Source organism: Gopherus evgoodei, chromosome 15 (assembly GCF_007399415.2).
Source record: "Gopherus evgoodei ecotype Sinaloan lineage chromosome 15, rGopEvg1_v1.p, whole genome shotgun sequence".
In the NCBI taxonomy this organism is placed as follows: Eukaryota; Metazoa; Chordata; order Testudines; family Testudinidae; genus Gopherus; species Gopherus evgoodei.
Window position 1 is genome coordinate 11,167,953 of NC_044336.1, and position 26,176 is coordinate 11,194,128.

Below are 26,176 nucleotides of genomic sequence, written 5' to 3' on the forward strand. Positions count from 1 at the left end.
GGAAATATGTTACTCTGAACTGAAATAAGAATGTCCCTACAGGGGCTTGCACCATTTTGACTAAATCAGTTTCAAAATTGCACCTCTTGTTAAACCAGAGCAACTTTCTCATGTAGACAAGGTTTTGAAGGGAGTTTCTGCTACCTTTCCTCCTGCTGAGTGAGTCTCGGTATCAATGGGAATCTTTCCATTGACCTAACTTAGGTCCTTCTTCCCTAAAGAGTCCAATTCCACAGGGCAGATTCCAGTTCTTCGGCCTTTCTCTTCTTAATGTTCTCCTCTTTCTGTGCTAACAATGCCTACAGCATATTTGCCTGGCTACTGATTACTCAGCATGCACTTCACACAGCCAATAATCAGAAGCATGTGTCTCGTCTCTGGGCTGCTGAGACACCCAGACCATGTATCAGACTCGAACCTTTCCTCTCCCCAGCTGCTATGAAGGGCAATGGGTGGACCTGTGTGTGAGGAGGAAGAATCTCCCTCCGCTTTGTGAAGCTGGTTGTCTGGTATGTGGCTGGCTGTTGGGCTGCTTCTCTTTGGTGTGATGAATGGTTCAGTTACACACACACATACACATGCATGCACGCACGCATGCACACACAACCCCATGGCGGGAAGCTAAGCAAATGCTTCACTTGCCTGGCAGCCTCGCCTCTCTGTGCGGGTTTGGAGAGCAAAGAGGAGATGTTTACACTAATCAGGCTGACAGACCAGCAATGCACTTTGAACTAGAAACTGCTTCTCCCTAGAACTGGGGTGATCCTGACCCACGTAGAGAGGGAGGGGCTGAGTCAACAGTGGTGGGGTGCTCAGGGCTCGAAGGAAGAAACTTAGGTAGATTTTGTTCCTATCTGTGCAGGTTCAATCTGTGGGAGGTTCCAGGCCCGGGAGCTGGCGGAAATATTCTGCAGAGTGCATTTGTGTTCAGAGGGGAAAAGGTTAAACCACCAGGGAGGCTGAGCTCTCCTCCTTCCCCTGCCAATGTCAGCGCAGTTGGAACGGCCCAGAACTGAACATCAGATTAGGAAAGGTGTGTTCTAATTGCTGGGAGTGTGCTAGGCTGCCCCTCCGCTGGAGCTCTGGGTGTGTGGAGCCAGCGTACAGGAGGAGTGCATTTCCCCTGGCTGATCCCTGCCTACGGGAACAACAGGACTAAGCCAGTCACACATCACCCTGGGGATTAGTCACAGGAGCAACTTGGAAAGCCATCCCGGCACGGAATTTTGTTCCTATGTAACATCCGCGACGGTGGCAGCATGAAGAAATCAGTACACTCAGGTGAGCAAAGCGGGCCCGGGTTTGGTGGCTGCTGGGTGTTATCGAATCAGTAAGCTGGGCTGTGCGTGTGTGTACAAAACCAACACTTAAAATGAACAGCATGGCATGTACAAGCCTTTCTTGCTCTAGTTCTCTCTGTCGGAGGAGAGCCGCTGTTTTGTTGCCTATAAAAGAACGTCTTTGATCAATGAAAAGGGCTTAAGAAACTCAGCGCAAACCCAGGGAGGCAGGTTGTGCCAGCCCTCTGGAAATGTCCGTGAATGCAGTTCCTGTGACCTACACGTCATTGTGACCTCACACGCCACAAGGAACAGCAGAGTTGGTCAGCTTGGAACAAAAGAGGGACACGAAAAAGCAAAGCGGTGCCTAAGTTACCGGCTGCATTTCCTGCTGTAAGGGACACTAATAGCATGTGTGCTGTGAACTGAATGAACCAGAGCCATGGGAGGGAGGTGTGGGTCTGAGTCAGTGCCCTCCATCCCACCCTGCTGTTTTTTCAAGAACCCTCCACTCCCCAGCTCTACTCCAAGTCAATGCAGGCTCTTTCGCACTCGCTCCTGCGGGGACAGCCATTGTAAGTCACTGGCAGCGGTGGGGCTGCATCTGGTTCCAGTCCAGCCAAGGTCATCTTCTGCCTCCTGGATGCTGAGTCACCAGCCGAGGAGCAGTTCAGCATTACGGCTCCTACCCCCTCGTCTTCAGCCTTCCCATTAGAACAGAGCCCTACGAGCCCTGTGAAAGCCTGGCATTGGCAGCTTCTGAAAGAGCTCATTGCTCACAAAGAGCTGCTGTGGGTACAATGCGAGGGGAGTGGCTAAAGTTAGCATGGATTCCTGACACCCAGTATGGTCAAACTAACAAATCACTGGAATAAGTGATCAGTGGGGGTGACAGTGAGGGCAAATCCCCTGTGAAAGACCAATCACTTACCCAACTGACACACTGCAGTTAGGGTCCCTGCTAGCACTCAGGCACATTTTCTCCTCTACATCTGAGTTCCACTCCTGGTCCAGCCAGCAGCCTGTGACTTTAAATTCCTTAAGCCAAATTCTGCTCATTTACACCCTTACTAACCCCGTGACTTTAGTGGGGCAGGCTGGATGTGACTGCCTGCAGAATGTGAGCTGTTTTCTACATGCTGGTCTCTTCCAAGCAGCCTGAGTCACATTTCTTGTTGAACCATTGCGTGGGTTAGCTTATTCGCTGGTATTTCATTGCTTTTTGGAGTGGCCAAAATACTGACTTATTGAAGCCACAAAACAGCCAACTCGAACCTCTTCGGGGGGCTTGAATGATCTCATAAACCACAGGAGCAAGCTGGACTTGGTGCTTTGTCTTCAGAACTCCCCGGTGGAAATGCCTTGGATTACTCCAATGCTTATGTCGATTCATAACGTTTCTACTGTTGTGTGTTTAGTCTCGAGCTCCCTCCCCTAAAATATCTCTCTTATTGGTGTCAATCAACAGACTGTTCTGGTGGTTTTATTATGACTTTACATGTTGGGACTCATAGCTGGTGAAAGAATTATTATTAATATAGCACCATGCCTTACAAAGCATGGAATTTAAATGGGCCATTGCCCTGAGCAGTTTTACAAGCTAGCTAGGACAGCTACAATACAGCAAGAGATGGCACAAGGACAGTAGCAGTGACCACTGTTCCTGACTGTGAGAAAGCAGGGCAAAGAAGTGTGTTTCATGGGGGAATTTGATGGGGAAATGTGTGGAGCATAGAAAGTAGAGGGTTATTTCAAGGGTAGGATTAGGGCAAAAAGAAGGTGCAGAGGCCAGGATGGGAGAAGGGATTCCTAATACCTCCCTGCTCCTAAAAATAATGGGCCAGGTCCTAAGCTGGTGTTAGCTGGTGCATCTCCATTGAAGCCATGCTGAATTATCTCTATGGAAGATCTGGCCCAATAGGTCTTATGTGAGGTGGGGCAGCTAACAATGGCAAAACATGGCACACAGGTACTACAGTGATGGGCCTGTTAGAAAGGCATAGCTAGAAAAACATCTGATGGGTTGCAACCCTTTTCTGATGCCTCCTGACACCTCCCAAATACTAGAAAACATGTATGTTCTACTTTGCACAACATGGCTGAATATGAGCATTACATATTTTAATCCCATACCTTAAGGAGACTTGTCAGTGTCCAGTGAGCTGAAATTGTGGCTCCTTGCTCTTGAAGCTGACTGTCTTGGGCTGTCATGTTTGCTTTGTACTGATGTGTGGTGGGGTAAAACTGAGTGACTGCAAATCTCCTGGCATTAGTGAGATGTGTATCTCATGAGACTGCCCCAGTGAGCACAATTCCAAATAACTACAATACAGTTTGGCTTTGACATTTGTTTAGTACCTTTCATCCAAAAGGGATTCAAACTGTGTGTTAGAAACACTTTGCTCATCACAAAGATGCAGCCACTTCTGGGCTGGAATGTGGCAGTTGTTTAAAAAAGGAAGAGACGTTTATATTGTTCAATTGAAACAACAAGAAGAACGTTAGGGAGGCAGAATGTAATTGCATGGGTTGGAATTTGGGCAGGACTCTAGGGTTGAAACCCCCACTTATGTTCTCGCAATGCTCTGGAGACAACTTTTTATTACAGAAGGTGGAGAAAATGACTAGGGGAGAGGTTGTTCCATATTTGATTCTGACAAATAGAGAGGAACTGGTTGAGAATTTAAAGGTGAAAGGCAGCCTGGGCAAAAGTGGCCATGACATGATAGAATTCATGATTCTAAGGAATGGTGAAAGGGAAAACAACAGAAAATAGGCAAAGGATTTCAAGAAGGCAGACTTCAGTAAACTCAGAGAATTGGTAGGTAAAATCCCATGGGAAGCAAGTCTAAGGGAAAAAAGAGTACAGGAGCATTGACAGTTTTTTAAAGAGAGAGTATTAAGGATACAAGAACAGACTATCCCAATGCAAAGGCAAGAGACCATGCTGGCTAAATAAAGATAGCTTCAATAACCTGATGCTCCAAAAAGAATCACATGAAAAGTGGCAACTAGGTCAGTTATGAAGGATGAATATAAAAAACAACAACAACACAAGCATGTAGGGACAAAATTAGAAAGGCCAAGGCACAAGATGAGATTAGGGACACAAAGAATACCAAAAAAAAAAAAATTACAAATACATTAGAAACAAGAGGAAGACCAAAGATGGAGAAGACCCTTTACTCAATGTGGGGGGAAAGACAATGCAGAAAACATAGCAATGGCTCAAGTGTTAAACGTCCTTTTTTGTCTCCATGTTCATCAAAAAGGTTAGCAGTGATCAAACAACTAACAGAGTGACCGTCAGTCTATATGGGGTAGCATGTGAGGCTAAAATAGGGAAAGAACAAGTTAAGAATTATTTAGACAAGTTAGATGTCTTCAAGTCAGCAGGGCCTTATGAAATACATCCTAATATACTTACAGAACTGGCTGACGCGATCTTGGAGCCATTATCTTTGAGAACTCGTGGAGGACAGGAGAGATCCCAGAGGACTGGAAAAGGATTGGTATAATACCTATCTATAAAATAGGGATTAAGAACAACCCAGGGAATTATAGGACAGTCATCTTAACTTCAGTACCTATAAAGATAATGGAGCAAATAATCAAACAGTGGGTTTATAAGCACCTAGAAGATAAGGTGCTAAGTAACAGTCAACATGGAATTGTTAAGAACAAATCATGTAAAACCAACCTAATATCCTTCTTTGTCAGGGTAACAAGCCTTGTGGATGGGGGAAGCAGTAGATGTGTTATAGCTCGACTTTAGTAAGGCCTTTGATACTTTCTCACATGATTTTCTCATAAGCAACCTAGGGAAATATAGTCTAGATTAACCTGCTATAAGGTGGGTGCACAACTGGCAGTAAAACCATACTCAAGAATAGTTATCAATGGGTTCATAGAAAAGTGGAAGGGTATATTAAGTCAGGTCCCACAGGGATCTGTTGTGGGTCCGGTGCTATTCAGTATCTTCATAAATGAGTCAGATAATGGCATAGAGGGTACACTTATAAAATGCGAGTCTCAGAGGGGTTGCAAGCATTTTAGAGGACAGGATTAGAATTCAAAATTATCTGGAGAAACTGGAGAAATGATCTGAAATAAATAGGATGAAATTCAATAAGGACAAATACAAATTACACCTCTACCTTGATATAACACGACCCGATATAACATGAATTCAGATATAATGTGGTAAAGCAGTGCTCTGGGGGGAGCGGGGCTGCGAACTCCGTTGGATCAAAACAAGTTCGATATAACGCGGTTTCACTTATAACGTGGTAAGATTTTTTGGCTCCTGAGGACAGCGTTCTATCGAGGTAGAGGTGTACTACACTTTGGAAAGAACAATCAGTTGCACACATAGAAAATGGGAAATGACTGCCTAGGAGGAAGTATTGCAGAAAAGGATCTGGGGGTTATAACGGATCACAAACGAAATATGAGTCAACAGTGTAACATTGTTGCAAAAAAAGCAAACATCATTCTGGGATGTATTGGCAGGAGTGTTGTATGCAAGATACAAGAAGTAATTCTTCAACTGTACTCACCACAGATAAGGCCTCAACTGGAGCATTATGTCCAGTTCTGGGCATCACATTTCAGGAAGGATGTGGACAAATTGGAGAAAATCCAGAGGAAAGCAACATAAATGATTAAAGGTCTAGAAAACACAACGTACAAAGAAAGATTGGGAAAAAAATGGATTTGTTTAGTCTGGAGAAGAGAAGACTGAGGAGGAACATGATAACAGTCTTCAAATACGTAAAAGGCTGTTATAAAGAGGAGAGTGATAAATTGTTCTCCTTATCCACTGAGGACAGGACAAGAAGTAATGGGCTTAAACTTCAGCAAGGGAGATTTAGGTTAGACATTAGGAAAAACTTCCTGACTGTGGGGGTAGTTATGCACTGGAACAAATTACCTAGAGAGGGTAAAGAATCTCTGTGACTGGAGGTTGTTAAGGAGAGGCTTAGACAAACACCTGTCAGGGATGGTCTAGGATAGTGCTTAGTCCTGCCTCAGTGCAGGAGACTGGATCAGAGGAGCTCGTGAGGTCCCTTCCAGTCCTACATTTCTATGAGTCTATGAAAAGGCACAGTGGACTCGATCCTGACCATGTATAACTCAGCCAAAAGGCTAGCGCTTTGGAGGGCAGGATTAGAATTCAAAATGGGTACAGCTGCCCATGATGTCCTTTGGGGGGCTTGGCTCTTTGCTGATGCAGAAGGAAGAGTGTCACATACTGAATCATTACCATCCCCACCAGCCTTAGGTTTCTTTGATGATCTCCCATCCAGACCCAGGACTGGCCAGACCAAAGCCTGCTTAAACTTATAAATTGGATAACATTACAAATCTTGGTAGGTGTATGGTTTTCTTTTGGGCTGGTCACAGGGAATCCTGCTGGCTTTACAAAGAAAGGTTACCGCTGTGGAAGTACAGAAAGAACTGACGGATTAGAAGGGGATCTTAATGCAGGACAGTCTCTGTTAGCAAGAGTTAGGCTAACTGTAACCCTAATAACGCGAGATTTGTAGAAGTGAGGATTGTGTGAGGCGAGTGGAAAAGAACTGTGTGAGAAGTTGTTTTTCGACCTTGTGTAGATAATACGAAATGTAGACTGGAGTCTCTTAAGTGAGAAAAACAAGATATCAGGATAACCTATGTATAAACAAAATGCAGCTGTTGCTTATTATTGTGTGTAACAAAAGTATAAATGCTGCTGTAATTGTTTACCTGTTGAGAGACCCGTCTAGGAAGGGGAGACCCTATGTCCTAGCGCACTCTCTCCCTGCTGTAGCTGCTAAACAGAATAAAGTATCTGACTCTGCTGCACCCAAACAAAAAGCGAGAACTGAGTTTTTCTCCGACACCACAGCTCACTGACTGTGCAGACTATCAGAACTTGTTTGACAGGGAGTGTCGGGAGAACTAATGAGAGGCAGAAGGGAACATGCCGAAACGGCTTGGCTGAAAAGATGACACCTTTCTGCCAGCACTGCAACCCCCAGTACTGTGCTGTGGGATTTGAACTGCAACGCCTTCTCGGCTAGAGGCAAGAGTATGGCTGTGAGAAATTGGCTAATGAACACCCCAAAGCTATGGCACTAGGAAGCAACAAGCATGTTTCACATGATTTGTGAGGATAGAGAGGGGCCGCAGGGCTTAAATTCAGTCTCCTGAGGTACCAGACTTTGCCCCACTCCCTCAGTGTGCTCTGAATCCTTACTATGGACCTGATCCAAAACTCACATAAGTCAGTGGGAAGACTCCCACTGATTCACTGGGCTTTGGCTCAGGCCCTGTATTTGCTGGGCATGCTGTAATGCTATTGCTGCATCTTCCCGCTGTGGGGATATTCCCAGCTCATGCAGGATTTACATTCTCTGAGGCAGTGCGGGGAAATCATATACATCTGCTGTGGCTTTTGAACACTCGCCATGTAGGTGTGGTTGGGCTGGAGATCCTGCTTTAGATACTTTACCTCTTACCCATAAACAGACATTCAGACCTTTGTGCTTTAGCTGCAGGCATACACAGCTCAGCCCTGCAATGTTCTGGGCCTGAATATACTGAGGTGGCTGGAGGGGAGAGAGGCTATAAAGGCTCTAAAGATTCAGGAGGAATCTTACAAGGCAAGTTTAAGAACAAGAAGCACCCACTATGATGCCAGCTGTAATTCCTCACGCTTGTTTTTTCAGATCCATGGGGAGAGGAGAGTTGTCCTGAGATGTTTCAGTTGTGCTGGGATCCTCTCTAGGGGATACTGTTTCTTTAAGGAAACAATACTCCCTTTTCCATTACTCAGATCCATGTGCTTTGCCAACAATGCAATAGACAAGCAAGGCTCATGCTGAGAGGTGAGGCTGAGGCTTGACTCAGGACGACCTTCAGGTGACCTCCAAGCTTGGCAAGAATTGCTTAAGGAATGTGTATGATGCTGAGAATATTTGAAAAACAAGTGCCCTATTTACCTCCTGAATTACCCCATGGGACTGGATGTGACCCACTGGTTGAGCAGGATTGGGGGGAAACTTGCACAAAATCTGGGATTTGCAAGTCTTCAGAAACTTTCCCTCAGAGGCCAATTACACTCCTCATCCTGAACTGAACAGGAACCTCGGAATAGTTCCATATAGGACACTGTTGCTGCTATCAGGGAGAGGCCCAGGCCTTGGTTGGGCTCCACACAACAGGGGTCTGCCCACATGGATGTGATCAGACCCTTGGGCTGTATACTGTAGCTCTCAATCTTTCTGAAGAACATCTGTGGGTGACCAAGGCGTTTCCTGCTTGTACTGCCACTGTATAAACCACGAACTTGTTAACAGGGTGCATGCAGAAGAAATACCCGTATAGTTCATTCATGATCAACGTACTTAGAATAAATGTAGAGGTTATTGAGATAGAGCTGTGTTCTGAGCACTGGACGGGGAATCAGGAGCTCCAGTATGCTAATCTTGACTTGCATAGAATCATAGACCTGGAAAGGTCTTCTAGTCCAGTCCTCTGCACTCAAGGCAGGACTAAGTATTATCTAGACCATCCCTGCCAGGTGTTTGTCCACCTGCTCTTAAAAATCTCCAATAATGGAGATTCCACAATCTCCCTAGACAATTTGTTCCAGTGCTTAACCACTCTGAGAGTTAGGAAGTTTTTCCTAATGTCCAACCTAAACTTCCCTTGCTGCAATTTAAGCCCATTGCTTCTTTTCCTATCCTCAGAGGTTAAGAAGAACAATTTTTCTCCCTCCTCCTTGTAACAACCTTTTATGTACTTGAAAACTGTTATCATATCCCCTCTCAGTCTTCTATTCTCCAGAAAAAACAAACCCAATTTTTTCAATCTTCCCTCATAGGTCATATTTTCTAGACCTTTAATCATTTTTGTTGCTCTTCTCTGGACTTTCTCCAATTTGTCCTCATCTTTCCGGAAATGTGGCACCCAGAACTGGACACGATACTCCAGTTGAGGCCTAATCAGTACGGAGTAGAGCGGAAGAATTACTTCTCGTGTCTTGCTTACAATACCCTTGCTAATACATTCCAGAATTATGTTTACTTTTTTTTGCAACAGCATTACACTATTGACTCATATTTAGCTTGTGATCCACTATGACCCCCAGATCCCTTTCCACAGTACTCCTTCCTAGACCGTCATTTCCCATTTTGCATGTGTGCAACTGATTGCTCTTTCCTAAATGGAGTACTTTGCATTTGTCCTTATTGAATTTCATCCTATTTACTTCAGACCATTTCTCCAGTTTGTCCAGATCATTTTGAATTCTAATCCTGTCCTCCAAAGCACTTGCAATCCTTCCCGGCTTGGTATCATCCACAAACTTTATAAGTGTCTTCTCTATGCCATTATCTACATAATTGATGAAGCTATTGAACAGAACCAGACCCAGAACAAATCCCTGCAGGACCCCACTCGTTATGCCCTTCCAGCGCGACTGTGAACCACTGATAACTACTCTCTGGGGATGATTTTCCAACCAGTCATGCACCCACCTTATAGGTCCATCTAGGTTGTATTTCCCTAGTTTGTTTATGAGAAGGTCATGCGAGACAGTATCAAAAGCCTTACTAAAGTCAAGATATACCACATCTACCGCTTTCTCCTCTATCCACAAGGCTTGTTACTATGTCAAAGAAAGCTATCAGGTTGGCTTGACATTATTTGTTCTTGACAAATCCATGTTGACTGTTATTTATCACCTTATTATCTTCTAAATGTTTGTAAATTGATTGCTTACTTATTTGCTCCATTATCTTTCTGGGTACAGAAGTTAAGCTGACTGATCTGTAATTCCCTGGGTTGTCCTTATTTCCCTTTCTATAGATAGTCACTATATTTGCCCTTTTCCAGTCTTCTGGAATGTCTCCCTTCTTCCATGACTTTTCAAAGATATTGCTAATGGCTCAGATATCTCGTCAGTCAGCTCCTTCAGTATTCTAGGATGCATTTCATCAGGCCCTGGTGATTTAAAGACATCTAACTTGTCTACGTAATTTTTTACTTGTTCTTTCCCTATTTTAAACTCTGATCCTACCTCATTTTCATTGGCATTCACTATGTTAGACATCCAGTCACCACCAACCTTGTTGGTGAAAACCGAAACAAAGAAGTCATTAAGCACCTCTGCCATTGCCGCATTTTCTGTTATTGTCTTTCCCCTCTCATTGAGTAATGGGCCTACTCTGTCTTTGGTCTTCCTCTTGCTTCTATTGTATTTGTAGAATCTTTTCTCATTTCCTTTTATATCCCTAGCTAGTTTGATCTTGTTTTTTGCCTTGGCTTTTCTAATTTTGTCCCTACATACTTGAGTTATTTGTTTATATTCATCCTTTGTAATCTGACCAAGTTTCCACTTATTTGTAGGACACTTTTTTGAGTTTTAGATTACTGAAGATCTCCTGGGTAAGCTAGGGTGGTTTCTTACCAAACTTCCTATCTTTCCTACTCAGTGGGATAGTTTGCTCTTGTGTGCTTAATAATATCTCTTTGAAAAACTGCCAACTGTCTTCAATTGTTTTTCTCCTTAAATTTGCTTGCCATGGGATTTTACCTACCAGCTCCCTGAGTTTGCTAAACTCTACCATCTTGAAATCCATTGTCTTTATTGTGCTGTTCTCTCTCCTACCATTCCTTCGAATCATGAACTCTACCATTTCATGATCACTTTCACCCAAGTTGCCTTCCACTTTCAAATTCTCAACCAGTTCCTCCCTATTTGTCAAAATCAAATCTAGAAAAGCCTCCCCCAAGTAGCTTCCTCCACCTCCTGAAATAAAAAATTGTCTCCAATACATTCCAAGAACTTTTTCCTTGCCTTGAGCAAATCCCCATGCCTCAGTTTCCTTCTGAGTAGATGATAATACCAAAAGCAAATAGAAGTTGTGCAGATTAGTTAGACTGGAAGTGATTGGGGCAGGGACTGTGTTTTCCTGTACTATGCCCAACACAATGGAGCCCCAATCCTGACTTGGGCCTGTGGTCGCTACCCTAATAGAGCTAAGATCTGATAATTCTGAGATGCTGAGCTGTGATTCAGGTCAATGAGACTGCAAGTGTTTGGTGCTTCTGTGAATCAGGCTCCTACTAGATCCAGTGTTTCTGTCTGTACTGTGCGGTAAGTATTAGACTCAGAGAATAAAGATTGGACACTAAGATCATTTGCTTTGCTTCATGTAGGCTGAGGCCTCGCTAAGCAGAGCAGCATTGATAATAGTCAGCTGAACCGTATTTCTCCAGGTGCCTGTGATAGCAAGCTTTCACTCCAAGGGTCGTATTTTCCAGACACACCTAGGGCCAGATTTCACATGCTCAGCACCCGCAGTCAGGGCCAGCTCAACTAATATTTCTGTACCTAATTAAGGGTCACATCTTCAAAAGAGCCAGCTCCACAAAGGGATGGTGCTAACTATTTAACAATGAGACTGAAAGTGAGAGAGATTGTTTCCAATTGAGATTACATGGGGATTTTAGGGAAGCAGAATGGAATTTGGCCAAGCCCCTGAGATTAATGTTCCTCCCCACAGGACAAGTATCAGGGGGCTCTTGAGGGCTCAATTCTTCTCTCCTTTACACATTGACCCAGCAGACATTTTGCCTGTATAAAGCCTGGAAGAAGGGATCTTTAATGACCATGCACGGTCAGACCTCAGTCTTTAGCTGCAATAAGAGAGTGTATGAAAACAGAATTCAGTGCAAACTACATAGCTTCCAGGGCAGATTAACAAACTGGTGGCATTATTTCCACCCATCATTTCTGCCAGGAACAGCTGTGCCTGCTGCTGTGACGTGCATTCAAACACATTAAAAGCTATCCTATTATTCCTCAGGAACGGTGCCCTTAACCAGTTTCACCACTGGATGCTCAATCAACATGACCCAGATAATTGCATACCCTGGATAGTCTGTGCTAAGGCATTCTCCTCAGCAGAATCCCTTTTCTGAGCTATTTAATCTAATCTGTCCGCATTGTCTCTCTGTCTATCTAGTATCTTCACTATATTTATCATTGGGGTATCTGAGTAACTAAGGAAAACAGATACAATTGGAGTTATTCTTTGCCTCAGTTGGATCCTGATCCTGCAAAAGGATCTGCCACCAGGACACCTACCCCTGTGGAGCCCTTTTGCAATAACATGGCTTTTCATGAGCACTGGTTTATTATTGTAGGGTTGCTTCTGAGTTGCTGGGGTCTCCCACCCTGGCTTTTCACTGCAGGGCTGTGCTGAGCCATGTTCATATCAAGTTGTCATTTCCATTTTTTGTATTGCTGTTGCACTCCTGGACCAGGCCCTCATTGTGCTAGGCCCTGTACAAACACAAGGGGGGAAAAGACTGCCCTTGCCCCCAAAGAGTTTACACTCTAAATGCTGATCTTTGTGCACTAGTTTGTTATTGTAAGATTGCAAACTGGTGCTGCAGACACTGGAGTCATTTGTGGTGGTTGTTCTGGGCATGGGACTTTACGTTATGCTTCCTATTGCAGAGGTAGGCCAATTCTGAGCACCCACAAACAATGACATGGAGTCTGCAAACAGATCAGGGTTGGGGGAGGGGAAGCTGACACTCCTGGGAGTCTAAGGCCCCAGCTGGGCATCAAGGGTGAAATCCTGACCCCGCTGAACTGAATGGCAAAGCTCTCATGAACCTCAATGGGGCCAGGATTTCATCCCAAGTCCTCCCAGCCTGGGGAAACAATGGTGGCATAATTGTCTCCCTGGCAACGGTCCCAATGCCTGCCCTAACTAGCTAAACTGCCAGTGGAGGAGTAACTCGGCACGGGCTTCATAGTGTGATTTTTTTCCTTTCGTTGTTTGTATTCCAGAGAAGTTTCTCTACTGGGTTGTTTTAATTAAAACTCACATAAATGACACCACTGATCGTTCCCCCCAGAGCTAGGCTTTCCGGGCCGAGCCCTAGAGCCAGTCAGCGATAAGGCCTAGCATAGCTTATAAACAAACAGAGCAAAGTTCCCCCTGCTCTCACCTCTTCCTGGGGGGACGTGGGGAGAAAAGCAGCTGCTGAGCTAGCTGAGGGCTCTTTGAAATCAGTGAAGTGACTCTCAGCGATTGTAGGGGGTTCTGGATGAGGCCTTTGGGGAGCACTAAGCCCCACAGCAACTGAGCTCCTGAGCAGGTGAAACTTAGCCCTGGAACCTGCTGGGAATTGTTCCCAGGCTGTGCACTGGGCTTTGTTAATTTCCGTCTGCAAAAACGGACACTTTCCAATCACCCGAGGGCAGGCGTTCACCATGCACGGCACACAGAAGGCACTGAGCCGCCCTTGCCAGAGACCCCAGATGTATTAGTGTGTAAAAATGTTGTGATTTTAAGCCAGTTTCCTGATCGTTTTGGAGCCTGACTCCTGGTTTTGAATGCTGGGGGTTGGCAATGCCGTGCACACTGCTTTGCCGGTGGTGCCAATTGCTTCATGCAGCTCCTAACCTGTGAGTCTTTCTCCTGATAATAAAATCCACTGTGTTTACATTGCCCAAGGACCTGAACTCCATCTGCTAAGATACCATTGATCCTGCCTTTAGGGTGACCAGACAACAAATGTGAAAAATCAGGAGAGGGATTGGGGGGGTGGTAATAGAGCCTATATAAGAAAAAGACCCAAAAATCAGGATTGTCCCTATAAAATCGGACATCTGGTCACCCCGCCTGCCTTAAAGCTGCCCAGATATTATACAAGCCCCAAATTCCGCCAGTGCTACCCTACTACACTTACTGGGGATGCATGGAGGTAACTAGGGACAGAATTTGCCTGTAGACTCCCACCCACAAGTGTGACCCACGTACACTGGGCCTTTCTCATAGCCGCTCAATGTCACAAACATGCAGTTCCTTCCCTTGTTTGGTCCCAACTCCTGATAGTACCTCATTCCCTTTACAAGGCTGAAGGGTCAACTCACATGCATCCAACCACCTCCCCGGATATTGACTTGTTGCTTGTTCATTAGCAGAGTCCCCGAGGCTTGGCTCCTCACTAGGGGGAGGAGCAGAGGGTAGCCTCCTCAAAGACAGGGGAAAAAGTGTCCTGGACTGTTACATGGACGATCCTTGAAATTCCCCAGTGCTGGGAGAAGTCAGAGCTTTCCTCCTGTCCATTAGGATATTATTTATTATCTACATGATTGTTGTCATGCCCAATCAGGGATCAGGGCCCGCTTGTGTTAGTTGCCATACAAATTCATAGTAAAAGACAGTCCCGTCCCAAAAAATCTTACAATCGAAACCCTCTCTGTTCCAGCCATTTGATGAAATGACTAACGATGAAGGAGAGTATTGAAACACTTTAAACTTGCTTGGAAATGAGTCAGTTTTACTGAAATTATGGGAGGGGGAAAAGCCAGGGAGATGTCAGGAGTTTGTCTTCCCTTAATCTAGGAGCAGCTGATATTTGTACACTGACAAGGCGCTTTGTATTTTATCTGTAGGGCACTGGAAACAAATTCTGTGGCTTGGCTTGGTGAGTCACGTGGGCTAAGAGAGGCCATAACTCACATCTGTGAGAAAGCTTGTAATATCAAAGGTCAGTGGCCCTCCATACCCACCCAAAACCCAGAAACAAAAGAGAAAACAAATAGGATCCAGTTCCCACAAGCAAAACACTCGCCCATTGTTTCAGGCAGCTGATTAGCCTGTGCCACACAGTCACATTTTCCAGCCAGTAAACAAAAGCCACACTGCTCTGTCACGTTTACACATGCTACCTGGCAACGGCTTTCACCACTAGATCTGACAAACTGAAAAGCACACCTCTGAACGTCCTGCATGACTCACTTCCCCTCCCGCTGCTCCATTGGCTCTGACCATTGGCAGCGGCATTGCTTTCAGCAGCGGTGTTCGTAATTTGTCTTACAGTTGCACCAGGCAGCTCCAACTGAGATCAGGGCCCCTTGTGCTAGACGCTGCACAAACACATAGCAAAAGGCAGTCACTGTCCCAAAGTGCTTTAAAGTAAATAGAAAAGACAGACAAAGGGTAGAATGGGAAACTGAGGCACAGAGTAGGGAACTGACTTGCCCAGGGGTGCACAGCAGGACAGTGGCAGAGTCAGGAATAGATTCACATCCCCTGAGTTCCAGCACAGTGCCTTCGCCATGAGCCTATGCTGCCGCCCCAGCTAGCTTTTGAATATGCAATTCAAATTTTAAACACTGTTAAAATTCAAATTAAAAAACGCTGGGCAAAGCAGAACAGATGTGCTTCCCAGCATCCCATTTCCAGCCTGTGCATCTTACCTCTTAGCATTCAAGCCAGCAACCTTCCCAGCCTATCACAAAACACTAAGCAGTGTCTGACCAGATGGCCCACCCTTATCCTTGCACATTTTCAGAGGGACCCACATTCTTCTCAGCCATGGGTGTATCATGACATCCTGCTGTTACATGGCATTGTATATTACTAGGGCACTAGTATGGTATGCTCCAAAAAAGTGTGCTGCTGTGTTGTTTGCCTTAGCCCCAGATGATGGGGAATCCACCCCACACTGGCAGAGAAGGGGTTAATAGTGCCATAGGGAGGCTGCGTGGGGAGCAACCTATAGGACAGGGACTGCAAGGAACAGCCAATCAGAGCCCATAGCAGGTCCATATAAAAGTTAGCTGCTGGGCAGAGAAGTTCAGTTTCTGCTGGGAGTCCAGGGAGTGAGGACTGTGACCCTGGAGGGCTGAGAGAGCTGTAAGCACCTTGGACTGAGCTGGGCTGACTCCTGGGACTGAGCAGTTAAGTGCCCAGAGGTGAGGGTAAAGAAGGTGCTGGGGCCATGGGGAAGTGGCTCAGGAGAACAGAGCAGCATTGACAGAGGTTACAGAGGAGCAGCAGGAGGTTGCTATTTACAGGGTCGCTGGGTTGGTGCCCGGAGTAATGAGTGGACCTGGGTCCCCTCCACTTGCCACTGGGGAAGTGGTTGGACTGATGGACAGAGATACCTACCCCCAGCAAGGGGAAACATAGATGATCACCTAGCCAGAGGGCTCAGTAGAGAAGAGGAGGCTGTGTTCCTGGGAGCTGAGAAAGGAGCCATACGCAGGAGCAGAGACAGTGCCAGAGGTCATACTGTGGACATAGGTGTCAGCCTTGAGCTAATCCCCAGAATGACCAGGAGGGGATGCAAGTCTGGCAATGAGGGCTTCACCCGTGATACCCCATTAGTCATCCTTCCAAGGCCCCAAAGACTCTAGTATGAATGGAATGCTTCAGTGGAACCAGTTGGCTGTCATAATGGTGCCAGTACGTATTCTTGTGATGTTGGCAGAATATGCTGCTATCACATCAGTGTGCATGTGGCTATGATGTTGGCATGGCTTCAAGGGCATCAGCATGGTGGGTGGACGTAGCATTGGTAAGACAGTCCGCTATAGCACTGGTATACTTTGTTGGCATGGTATGAGATAGTATTGGCAGCTCATGCCGTTATGGCCGCAGCATAGTACGTCAGCTGCTATGCTACTTGCCAGGCATGCTATTATAGCATTGCTTTCCCTTCCAGCTAGTGGAAAAGTTCTGCTGTAGCTAACATGACATCCTGATACCTCTCAGGAACCAGCTCAAAGAGCAGGGAACTCCAGCCCAGCAGTAAGTTACTGCTTGTACATAACACCAGGTAATTTAAAGAGATGTGAAATAAAGAAAAGCCGCAGTCAAAAATTGCTGTTTATGAGGCTGACTGAATGTGTAATCCCTCTCCTGGAGCATAGTCCTTGTTCCCGCCTTCACCCTGCCTGCCCTGGGTGAACCAGACAAAAGGCATCACGTCAAACAAGGAAATATGGCTGTGGGGAATAATTCCTCAATGAGCTAATGGTAGACAGGTAAATGTGAGGCAGGGAAATTAAAGCAAATAAACCTTCACTTCTTTTCTTCGCTCGCATGTCCTGTCTTGCCTGAACTCCAGCTTAGCTGTGAGTTTCCATGCACTGCAGGTCACACACACACAGGCCCAGTTCTGTTCCTCTTGAAGTCAACGGAAAAAGTCCCATTGATCTCCGCTGGAACAGGACTGGATGCCGTGAACCTCAGCGGGGTCTTTGCTTGCTATCAGGTGCTCATTGGAAACAGAACTATTGGCTACAACATAGTAACTGTGTGATCATTGTCTGCCCCCTTGCAAACCACAACGGATGGAATTAGTCTTGCAGCCCAAAAGGCTTCCCCATCTGGGGCAGAGTCTGTGGAGACGGAGAAAACTTGGCCTCTTTGGCGAAGGGAAAGAGTGACCTCTAAAGCTTTCTCCCAGCAGATACGAAAGGAAAGTGTCTTCTTTCTTTTGGGGAGCTCTTTGGTGGCATACATGAGTTGGTGGTCTCAGTCCAGTGCAGCCACCTCTCTCAGACCACTGTCCAGGCCACAGACTGACTGGGACAAGGAAACTGAATTCCATTCTCATCCCTAAAGGCAACTCCTCCATATAAAGGTTGAAGCTTATTAATGCTGGAAAACTTGTGCTGCCACTGTCTGTGCCTGGTCTCTTCTCTGGATAGGCGGACTTCGGTCTCCATGGCTGCTGGTCTGACACTTTCACCGACACTACTTTAAGAAAACAATAGGGGTTTTTCCTTCCTCCCTAGCTCCAGCATCCTCAGGAAGAAATCCAGAACTCCTGTGCACATATAGTCACCATGTGTGTGCAGTTTTCATATTGTAATCAGAGCCCCAAAGCAGCAGTCCAGTCAGAGAAAGGCAGCACAGTCACTGGTGAGTCAACACTTTCCCACACTTGCCGGGGATGACTTTATAATGACAAAGAAGCCCTGGGACACCCTTTGAGTGTAAGGATTCATTGCAGCCTGGGAATCTGTCTCCTGCTGTGTAACTCATCACCCTGGCTGGAGTTGGTGACAGGACATCACGGAGTTCAGGAAGGCCTTTCCTAGTGCTCATGGTGGAATCAATGCCTAATCCAGCTCTGTGGAAACAGGAGTCAGGTAATCACAGCTTGGGTTCTGACGTCTCAGTTATAAAGCACCCTTTGTCCCACACCAAATGGCTTTATGATCTATGGGTCACACTGCACCAGTGAAATGCAGCCACTTCTGAGGTGGAGGCCAGCACATGAATAGGGAAGAGGAAACTTTTGGCTAATAGGTGCAGATTACAACCCTACCGTTTATGTAAAGCAGAGGTGGACAAACTACGGCCCGCAGGCCACATCTGGCCTGCAGGACCATCCTGCCCAGCCCTTGAGCTCCTGACCAGGGAGGCTAACCCCTGGCCCCTCCCCTGCTGTTCCCCTCCCCCGCAGCCACTTGGGCAGCGCTCTGGGCAGTGGAGTTGCATACTCCTGCAGAGTGACAGCTTGTCTAGCTCTGGCCCGGCGGCACGGCTGCCAGACATGCTGCTCTGAGCAGCATGGTAAAGGGGCCAGGGCTGGGGCCAGGGAGTGGATAAGGGCTGGAGGGTCCCTGTGGCGGAGCAGTCAGGGAGCAGGGGGCGGTTGGATGGGGATGGGGCAGTCAGGGGATGGGGAACAGTGGGAGTTGGATAAGCATTGGAGTCCTGGGGGGCCTGTCAGGGGACGGGGGTGTGGATAGGGGTTAGGGGCAGTCAGAGGACTCTTGTTGGATTGTTGCAGGGTTGTTGGATAGGGCGTGGGGTCCCAGGGGGCATGGGTCCTGGGAGGGGGTAGTTAGGGGACAAGGAGCAGGGGGGGTAGGATGTGTCAAGGGTTCTGAGGGGGGCAGTCAGGGGGCAGGAAGTGGGAGGGGGCAGATAGAAGGTGGGGGCCAGGCTGTTTGGGGAGGCACAGCCTTCCCTACCTGGCCCTCCATACAGTTTTCCAACCCCAATGTGGCCCTTGGGTCAAAAAGTTTGCCCACACCTGATGTAAAGTGTCAGGCCATGCTGAGCAGTCAGGACCTTAGTTGTAAGTTCTTATTCAAAAGACACCCTGTATGGTACTAAACTTAGCCCCGTCTGAAGGGCTGACTCAGAGCTGCCATGACTGGGACTTGTGATTCCAGCCCAGGCAGCTATTTCCAAGCTGATGTTTAGAGCATCCCCTTCCAATTTTTCTACAGGCACAACATTAAAGTGAAAGAGCCTGTAGACTTCCAGCCAGGTCTGGTGACATCTGGATTCTAGGAAACTCAGCTGGAGTGGCCAGTGCAAGGGAAGGGAGGGGGAGGAGGAGTTTGGTTGCATGCTGTGGGATTATTTATTTACAGAAAACATTGTATGGACTCAGAGCACTGTTTAGCAAGGGGCTTGGAGAGAGGAGACAGTGATATGCCTGATGGAAATGAAGAGGGGCAAGGTTATGTTCAAGAAAGACCATCATCCTAAAGAGGAAGGGGGAATACTGCTGCTTTGGGGGGCGAAGGGGGTGGCAGGGGCTTTGGCTCAGATTCCCAAAGGGAGAGGATACTGCAGTCAGGTGAGTACCTGATTTTTCCAAAGAGCCCAGCTCCCGCTTAGGCCCCCGAATGAAGTGCTTAGCACCCAGCAGCTCCCACTCAGATCCAATGGACCTGAGCCCAAACCAACCGGCACAGAGACACAACTGAACCTCTGCAGCTGGTGGTTCACTCTGCTCACAGGGAGACATCTCTCCTAGCAACCTATTGCATGGCAGTTGGGAAAACAGTCAGAGGCAGGCCCACTTGGGAAGCAGGCTTTTTGGTAACCTGTGTGTGCAGCCCCTGGGTGTAGTTTACTTTATATCTGATGGTATCTAAGGAAGTAGGGACTGACTACAGTCTGGAATACAATGGCTAGAATAAACAAAGGGAACAAGATGCTCTCAGCAATTACTGCCCAGATCTGGTGTTGAATGACTAGAGCTGAGTTACAAGTGCCTGGACATGTACAAATAAGATTTACTAAGAAAAATAATAAATATCCTAGCTACAAGTCAGGACAGGGGATCTGTGGATGGTAAACCCGGGGCGGAATCGCATCTAGTCAGTGTAGTGCTGGTGGAGAGCCCTGACCTGACAGCACTGGAGACTGGTGTCCTCTATTTACTCTTAGAACAGGTACCAGGCTGGGCGGCAGCAGGGTAGGCTTCCCCCACTTGCTGTCCCCTGCCACTGTGCCTCAGACCTTTCCAGCAGGGTTATCCTAGGGCAGGGGTCTCAAACTCAATTTACCTCAGGGCCGGTGCCAGTCCTCAAATCCTCCCAGCGGGCCAATAATGTCACTGAAGATAGTGTTCAGAAAAGAAAACGTTTATATTGTATTTTTTATTTCTAATTTCATAGAAATAATAAAACTGTCAAACAACTTTATACAATTCTTCGCCTGCCAGAGAGTTTTAGTGTTTGCCAGACACCTGGCAAAGCTTCAGTTCTGTCAGTTTGGTGTTTGGACTCCGTGACTGAGCAGTGGAAACCTTCAGATTGCAGCAAGGTGTGCATCAGGTAGTTGTGTTTGCTATTTTTGACTTGTTTATATTCATTTTGGGAAAAAAGTGACGCTGCCTCCATGGCTGACTCTGCCCGGCAACTAGTATCTCTCTCCCACAGCGAATGGCAGTTGTAGGGGGTGGCACCTGCAGCAGACATTGCCAGCAGTGTGGCTGCCTGCAACTCTCCTCCATGGGCCACAGTGGGGAGGGCCTCAGGCCCCCTGTCCTAGGGGCTCATGCTCCAGGAGCAGTCAGCACTTGGTCTCTCTGCAGAAGCTGCTGACAGTGGGCCCAATCTATGGCAACTAGAGCTGGTGGGAATGTTTTTCCATCAGAAAAAGCTGATTTGTCCAAACCAAAAAGTTTTGTCAAATGTGGCCACACTTTTATTTAGGGAAAATTTTTTGCAAAAAAAGCTGTTTGATATGATTGAAACATTTTGTTGTGATTTCCCTTTTTGAAAGTATTTTTCATTTCTTTTGTTATATTATATTATGTACTGTGCTATCAAGGAAAATTGTCAAAACCAGAACAAAATGTTTTGATTGACAAACAACAGTTTTTCAGAACTTCATTTTGCAGGAAATTTCAACATGTTAGTTTTGTGGCATTTCAGAAATGCCAGATCCCCCTCTGCTGTAGTAGCAGCTGTGCTGGTGGGGCTTTTTGACGTGCCGTTACTCTGCTGGGAACTCGATTGCAGAGCGTGCTGCTTTAATAGAGACATTATATTATCATTTATCACCAGCTTTGCAATAGCACCGACAAGCCCCAATCATGGCCAAGTGCTGAACAAACACAGAGCAAAAAGACAGTCCCTGCCCCAAGGAACTAGGAATGTAAGTGCCACCTTTATATAAAGCATCTTTCATGTTCCAGACAGCTGAATATAACCCCCAGTAATCAGACTCATAGAAATGCAGGGCACGAAGGGACCTTGAGAGGTCATCAAATCCAGCCCTCTGTACTAAGGCAGGGCCACCTAAATCTAGACCATCCATGATGTGTGCTTGTCCAGCCTATACTTTAAAAACCTCCAGTGATGGGGATTCCACAACCTCCCTTGGAAGCTTAACTCCCCTTAGAGTTAGAAAGTTTCCCCTACTATCTAACTTAAATCTCCCTTGCTGCAGATTAAGCCCATTACTTCTTGTTCTGCCTTCAGTGGGCGTGGAGAACGATTGATCATAATCCTCTCTGTTACAGCCCTTAACGTATTTGAAAACTTAGCAGGTCCCCCCTCGGGCTTCTTTTCTCAAGGTGAAGCATGCCCAGTTTTTTAGCCTTTCCCCATAGGTCAAGTTTTCTGAACCTTTGATCATTTCTGTTGCTTTTCTCTGGGTTTTCTCCATTTTAGCCCCATCTTTCCTAAAATGTGGCACCCAGCCTTGAACACAATACTCCAACTGAAGCCCTACCAGTGCTGAGTAGAGCAGGACACTTACCTCCTATGTCTTTACCTACGACACTCCTGTTAACACACCCCAGAGTGATAGCCTTTTCAGCCACTGCCTCACATTGTTACCTCATGTTCAGTTTGTGATCCACTGTAACCCCTAGATCCTTTAACTAATAAGTTAGATGCTGGCAGTGCAGGAACTACATAGGCAAATAGGGTGGCCACTGCATACTCAACAATAGCTCTCACACAAAACAGAACCTTGAATAGGCTTTTGTCTAGATTACTTGTCCCAGGTGAGGAACTTAGAGTTAGGTGCTATAACACCCCTGAATCTAGTAGCTTTCTGTCTAGATCCGTTCTGTGCTTTGGGACAGTTTTTCTCCTCTCCTAGTGATGCTTTGGATGTTAGAACCCAGTATTGAGAAAGGGATGATACACTGGACACCACTGGTATCTCCTGTTCATGTCAGAAAAGGTGCCAGGAGACCCACAACACCCACCTGGAACCTCGATTTATCATGTTATCCACCACTCTACACATTTCTTCTTCCTCCTTCGTGTTTACGTCCTTCCAATACTTGAGAGACAGCATGGTCTGCAGGACCTGGAATAATACCGGGGATCAGGAACACCGGAGTTGTACACCCACCTCTGCCATGACCATTCACTACTCACTAGCCTGCTGTGCCTCACTTTTTCTGTCAACACTGTCTCACAGAGGTGCTGGGTGTGCAGTGAGAGTAGTAAATGCTCATATAGTGTAGAGCCTTGTGTGAGCTCGAAGTATTATTACCGCTTGTAACTGGCAATCCTATTCCCTTTATCAGTTCTCCTTCAGCCAAAGGATATGTCTGTGAACAACTTTCTCTGGACGTAGCTTTCCGTTACATCGATGCGCAAGATGCTTTGGCTGGGTACCCCTGCTTCTGATCACAGGGAGATGCTGCTGTTGCAGTTCAGATGCCAGGGGCTATCATGGACTGGGTAGTCTTTCCCGTCCAAGCTGGCAGCTGCTGCACAGGGCTGTGATTTCCTGGAGGGGAATTTTGGCAGCTAAATCCTCCTAACAGTGGTGTAAGATAATCTGACAGCTGATTTCTGCAGTTAATATTGTGAGCTCTGAGCTCATCCAGAGCTTGTTTAAGCCATGTGCCTGCTAAGGTTCCAAGCACTTCTGGCTGGGCATCACTTGTGTTGACTGCCCCTGTTCACTCAGACCTCCTTGAGGTGCTGGCTATTTCGCATACCAGCAGCTGCCTGGGAAATTGGTAAGCAGCAATGACGTGCCATAGACAACAAAATTGCAGCATACAGCCTTAGGTCTCCCAGCTGGCATGCTAGGGATGCTACAAGCCAGGAGTTAGGTGGTTTGAGGGAGCTTCTGCTGCTGATTTTAACTCCAGTCTCCACTGTCAGTCACTCACTGCCCTGAACACTACATTGATCCACAGATTTGTAGAAAAGAAACCGCAGAGCAGCTTCACCAGAGAGCGAGGTGAGCGCTCTCCCCTGTCGCCCCAGTGGCAGACACATGAGTCATGGCGCATCATTCTGCACCATTGGGTTTGCACGGATGGGATTCATAGTCATCTTGGGCATTTCTTCAGCTCTCTCAACATCCCCGGGAGTTCATGAAGAGGGACCACCAGGGACCGGAAGCCAACCAGACTCTGTTTATAGGCCAAATCTGGTTAGCTTTGGGAGGGGAAACAGAGAAAGCATGAAATCTTGTAAAGATGCAGGGGAAGACATGAAGACAACAAAGACACAGCAGGGCTTTAAAGGGACAAGGGCTAGAATGAATTAAAACAGCCAGTGCTTTTATCAGAGGCCCAGTGGCGGGAAGGGGAGCGAGAGACATGACAGCCTTTCAGGACACTACGATGCACAGGAGCTATTTTGTTGGATTAGTTCCTGTGTTTGTTTAAAGAAGTTTTTATTGCAATGGCTTCTGCTTTCAGAACAGACCTCACAGCAAAGTCCGACATCTGTGTAACTAACTTTATAGCCCATAAAGGGTGTACAGTGCATAGCTCTGCCTTTAGAGCGTCACTGGCATAATCACGCTGGGACATAACTCATAAAAAATGTACTAGTTAAAATGATTCTGCACCTTTATAGCTAAGCGCCATGCTCAGGGCAGTATATTTACTACCTACCTTTTTAATTTGGGATGGATTTTTTGACTGTTTGTTGCCCGGCAGTTGGTATCAGAAATGAGAGCTGCGGGTGTTGAAGAACAGTCAGGGGAAGAGGTTCATAAGTATTTTGATTTTTTTTTAAATGTCTGTCCGGTGCAGTTATATGCCAAAGTGAGATCGCCACTAAGTGAGCCAACAGAACGAGGGTTCAGAGGAAAGGAGAAATGGCATGTCCATAGCTGACTGCCACTGTGCTCGGTGAGGTAGTGGGATATGGCTTCTCCCTGTGGCGTTTGGATCACTTCAGCAGAATTTTGATGTTTCAGGGATGGCCAAACTGAGGCTTGCGAGCCACGTGCCCCTTCCCCAACTAGACTGGGGGTGGGGAGAGTTAAGTACCTCTGCCTTGCAGCAGGGTGGTGGGGTAGGGGCTTTTGTCCAGCAGGGAGGAAGGTTTCAGGGCTTCTGCCCAGTGGGGAGGGGGTTCTCAGGGCTTCAGCCCCATGGGGTGCATCTACTGGGGCTCAGGGCTTCAGCAGGAGCAGGGCCGAAGTCCGGAGCGCTGGCAGATGCGCCCAGTTCTCAAACTTCTGAAGGTTGTTGTATGTGGCTCAGAGAGCCAGTAAGTTTGGCTACCCCTATATTTGTAGCTTTTCTCGCTTCTCATTCTCCCCTCCAGTTCACCCTCAACTGTGGCCTGTACAGGGCACAGGAACTGGTAAAGTTGCTTTACCAAAGATCTTTCTTTCTTTCTTCTATACGGTTAGGCTGACCCTGTTTAAGTTAAGACCTCTTAGAGAATGTGAAGCCCGCTGGGTTGGGTTTGCTATAGTCTGTCTGTGTCATGGCGGGAATCTGAGCAGGGGTCCCCCAGGCTTAGTTGGCAGGAACTTGCTCAACTTTGAGGAATGCAGCAACCCACGGTAATCTCACCAAAGGGGTGGCTTGGTAATAAAACCAAAGGGATGCCCTCTGAGTGCTGCCTAGTCTGGGATGGCTCAGCTCCAGGTTGGTTTAAAGGCCCATAAACAAGGGGCTGGAGCCAAGGAGCTTTCCTGATCCTGCAGCAATAGAAAGGGGCAGGTGGGCAAACTGCCAACCCACAGAAGAATCCAAATGAGGAGATCAGGCTGGCCTCCCGCTGGGGAGTGGGCCAGCCAGCCAGGCCTTGAAGAAGCTGGGTGGCAAGAGGTCAATGGGCCCCAGGCTCAGTGGCCTGCAGCACTTTGGAGATCAGGAGAGAAAGCAGGTTGCGTGTGGGAGACTGAAGCTCCCCAGACTGCCAGTCACTTTTGGGGTTCCTACTGAAAGTGCCCTTGTTTGGGTCACGACAGCACCGGGGTGCACAGGCCTGTTACTGGGATAGGCTGTGTACAACCATTTGGGCTTATACCTAAAAGATAAAAAGAATGAACATGAGAGAGAGGGAAACGGCACTGAAGGCAAAATCCCCTTACCAGAGAGAGAAGATGCCTCTCTCCTCTGAGATCCGGATCACTACTTTCAGGGGACACCAAGGGTGGAGCAGGAGGTCAGAGGCCTGGTCAATTGCGCAGATCCAAGGGGAGAACTTTGCCCGTTGCCCTTAAGCCAGCCAAGAAGAATGTCAGACTTCCTGATCCAGTGGGTCCTCTGACTTTTTAAAGGCTCTTGCTATCTGTTGCTCTTTACCCAAAAGGCAATATGAAGAAACCACATGGCCACAGTTGGATCCCAAGTAACCATGCTTCCTAAACATACTCAAACACACGAGGCTCAGGTACACTGGGTTCTGCCAGCTTCTAAACCACAGAACACTGTGAGCTCCACTAGAGAGCCCACGGACTACTTAAAGGGATTCTACCTTATTCCTCTACCCTACAAAGGCATGTTCCTCCCATCTTCACTGTGGAGCGCAGAAGCCAGATCATTCAAAATGTTGTAACAGTCTCTGCTTTGCACGGAGTCAGTGCAATATCCAGTGTCATGTTGCT

The 26,176-nt window shown here is 46.9% G+C and overlaps 1 protein-coding gene across 2 annotated transcripts in view; it reads left to right on the forward strand.

Annotated features, from left to right (window-relative positions):
• Positions 1-1,098: 1,098 nt before the first annotated feature.
• Positions 1,099-26,176, forward strand: part of SEPTIN9 (septin 9) — a 267,635-nt gene continuing 242,557 nt past the window's right edge. The window contains exon 1 of one of the 2 annotated variants that reach the window (XM_030534403.1): positions 1,099-1,281. In XM_030534403.1, coding sequence (XP_030390263.1) covers positions 1,260-1,281 — 22 coding nt within the window. In that variant the 5' untranslated portion in view covers positions 1,099-1,259. Of the gene's footprint in view, positions 1,282-18,194; positions 18,241-26,176 lie in introns of those variants that run through there. The other variant, XM_030534402.1, reaches the window with a different exon arrangement.